Here is a 1,761-nt window from a genome sequence, read left to right as displayed (position 1 = left end):
CGTCGTTGCTCCACAAGCCAGTTCCAGGAGCGCCGCTCATCATCGAAACAGATGCCTCAGAGGTTGGCATTGGCGCGGTGTTGGAGCAGGTGCAAGAGGGCAGAGGGGTCCCATTAGAGTTCGCGTCTAAGAAGTTCACAGACGCGGAGAGAAAGTGGGATACGAGAGAGAGGGAGCCCTTCGCCGTCAAGTGGGCTGTAGAGAAGTGGTGCGACTACGTAGCGCTTCATCATTTCACCGTACGCACAGATCACGCCAACCTACGCTACCTTGTGGGAGTAGACAAAGGGAAGGTGTACCGCTGGGCGCTGGCGCTCAGCAGGTTCGACTTCACCTTAGAGCTCCTGTCGGGAGAGAAGAACAGCATGGCGGACTGGTTGTCGCGGTACGCAGCGGAACATGAAGAGTGCAATGGCCGTGGGCAGTAGAGTGATAGGCCGCGTGGGCCGACTGCTGGGGAGACACCAGGTGTCGGAAGAGGACTTCATGAGAGAGTACCGGCAGCTGGAGCCGCAAGGATTGCCTGGAGTGAAGAAGGATGGCAAGTGGTGGCGGCAGGCCATCACGGGCAAGGTGTACGTCCCGGAGCGACTGAGAGCGAAGGTGGTACTGAACTTCCACTATGGCACCAGTGAACACCCGGGAGTGCTCAAGACGCGGAAGAGAGTAACCAGCATGTTCTACTGGCCCGGGCTCGCAGAGGACGTTGCGAGAGTAGTAAGAGAATGCCTGATATGTGCCCGGACTCGAACGAGAGCTCGGCTGACGCACAACGTGCCGAAGGGGAGTCTGGAGAATCCGAGCGCGATGGGCACTGTAAGCCTGGATCACGTAGGACCCATGCAGCTAGATGGGCAGAATTGGTGGCTCCTAGTTGCAATGGACCACGCGACGCTGTACATACGAGGCCTTATTCGGAAGACCACCGTACTTCGCGCGGTTGCAAGAGGTAACCAGCACAATGACAGAGGAGCAGAGGAAACAGAGCCTGGCGGCACAAATGCGTGAGAGACTGCAAAAGGCCATGCTCACAGATACGCCGCTCGAGGAGTCGGGCGCGGATGACCTACGGGTAGGATAAATAGTAGCAGTCTCGATCCACAAGCTGCGCCCACAAAACGCGGCTTAGCCGAGGTGACCGAGTGACAAGGACTAGAGGGTGCGACGGGTCGTTCGTTTTTTCGACCAGCTGCACAAAAGAAACTGCACGTAAGCCCGAACGCAGCCAGTTGTCCGGGATGGTGGTGGACTAGGCAAGGCTACAAGACATCGGGCGTTGACAACTGGCATTTATGGCAAGTACGGTCGCCAGTCGACGTTACAAGCGACCTTACTTGGTTCAACAAAAAAATCTGGACAAACTAAATAATTCTGGACAGCTGTACATGCATGGAAGGTCTCTACAGTTGATTGGGCACTTTAGACAGTTTGGCCATTCTCAACATCGAGGTGTAACTTGCTGGGCTTGCGCAGCAGCCGAATTACCACTTCCGGGCAGCAAGTGCACGCTTCACACGGACAGACACACTCTCCTGCGGTTGTAACCGGCGGTAGGGTGGCCGGGACCGTAGTTGTGGCCGGCAAGGTTTGAGTAGGGGGCGGTGGGACAGCAGTTGAAGACTGAATGGGCGGAGTAGTGGTGGCCGGCAAGGTTTGCGTAGGAGGCGGTCCGACGGCAGTTGAAGACCGAATGGGTGGAGTAGTGGTAGCCGGCAAGGTTTGAGTAGGAGGCGGCCCGACAGCAGTTGAGGACTGAATGGG

General features: G+C 57.1%; 1 protein-coding gene across 1 annotated transcript; it reads left to right on the top strand.

The window, feature by feature from the left end:
- Nucleotides 1-411: 411 nt before the first annotated feature.
- On the top strand, nt 412-1,008 carry GNI_193560 (hypothetical protein; the record flags this gene model as incomplete). The annotated part of the gene is made up of 1 exon (XM_011135386.1): nt 412-1,008. The coding sequence occupies one exon, from the start codon at nt 412-414 to the stop codon at nt 1,006-1,008; it is 597 nt and encodes a 198-aa protein (XP_011133688.1).
- Nucleotides 1,009-1,761: the final 753 nt, after the last annotated feature.

Source organism: Gregarina niphandrodes (genome assembly GCF_000223845.1).
Source record: "Gregarina niphandrodes unplaced genomic scaffold scaffold00089, whole genome shotgun sequence".
Classification (NCBI taxonomy): Eukaryota; Apicomplexa; class Conoidasida; order Eugregarinorida; family Gregarinidae; genus Gregarina; species Gregarina niphandrodes.
The sequence above is the reverse complement of the archived record's forward strand: the minus strand, read 5'-3'. Positions and strand labels throughout refer to the sequence as shown.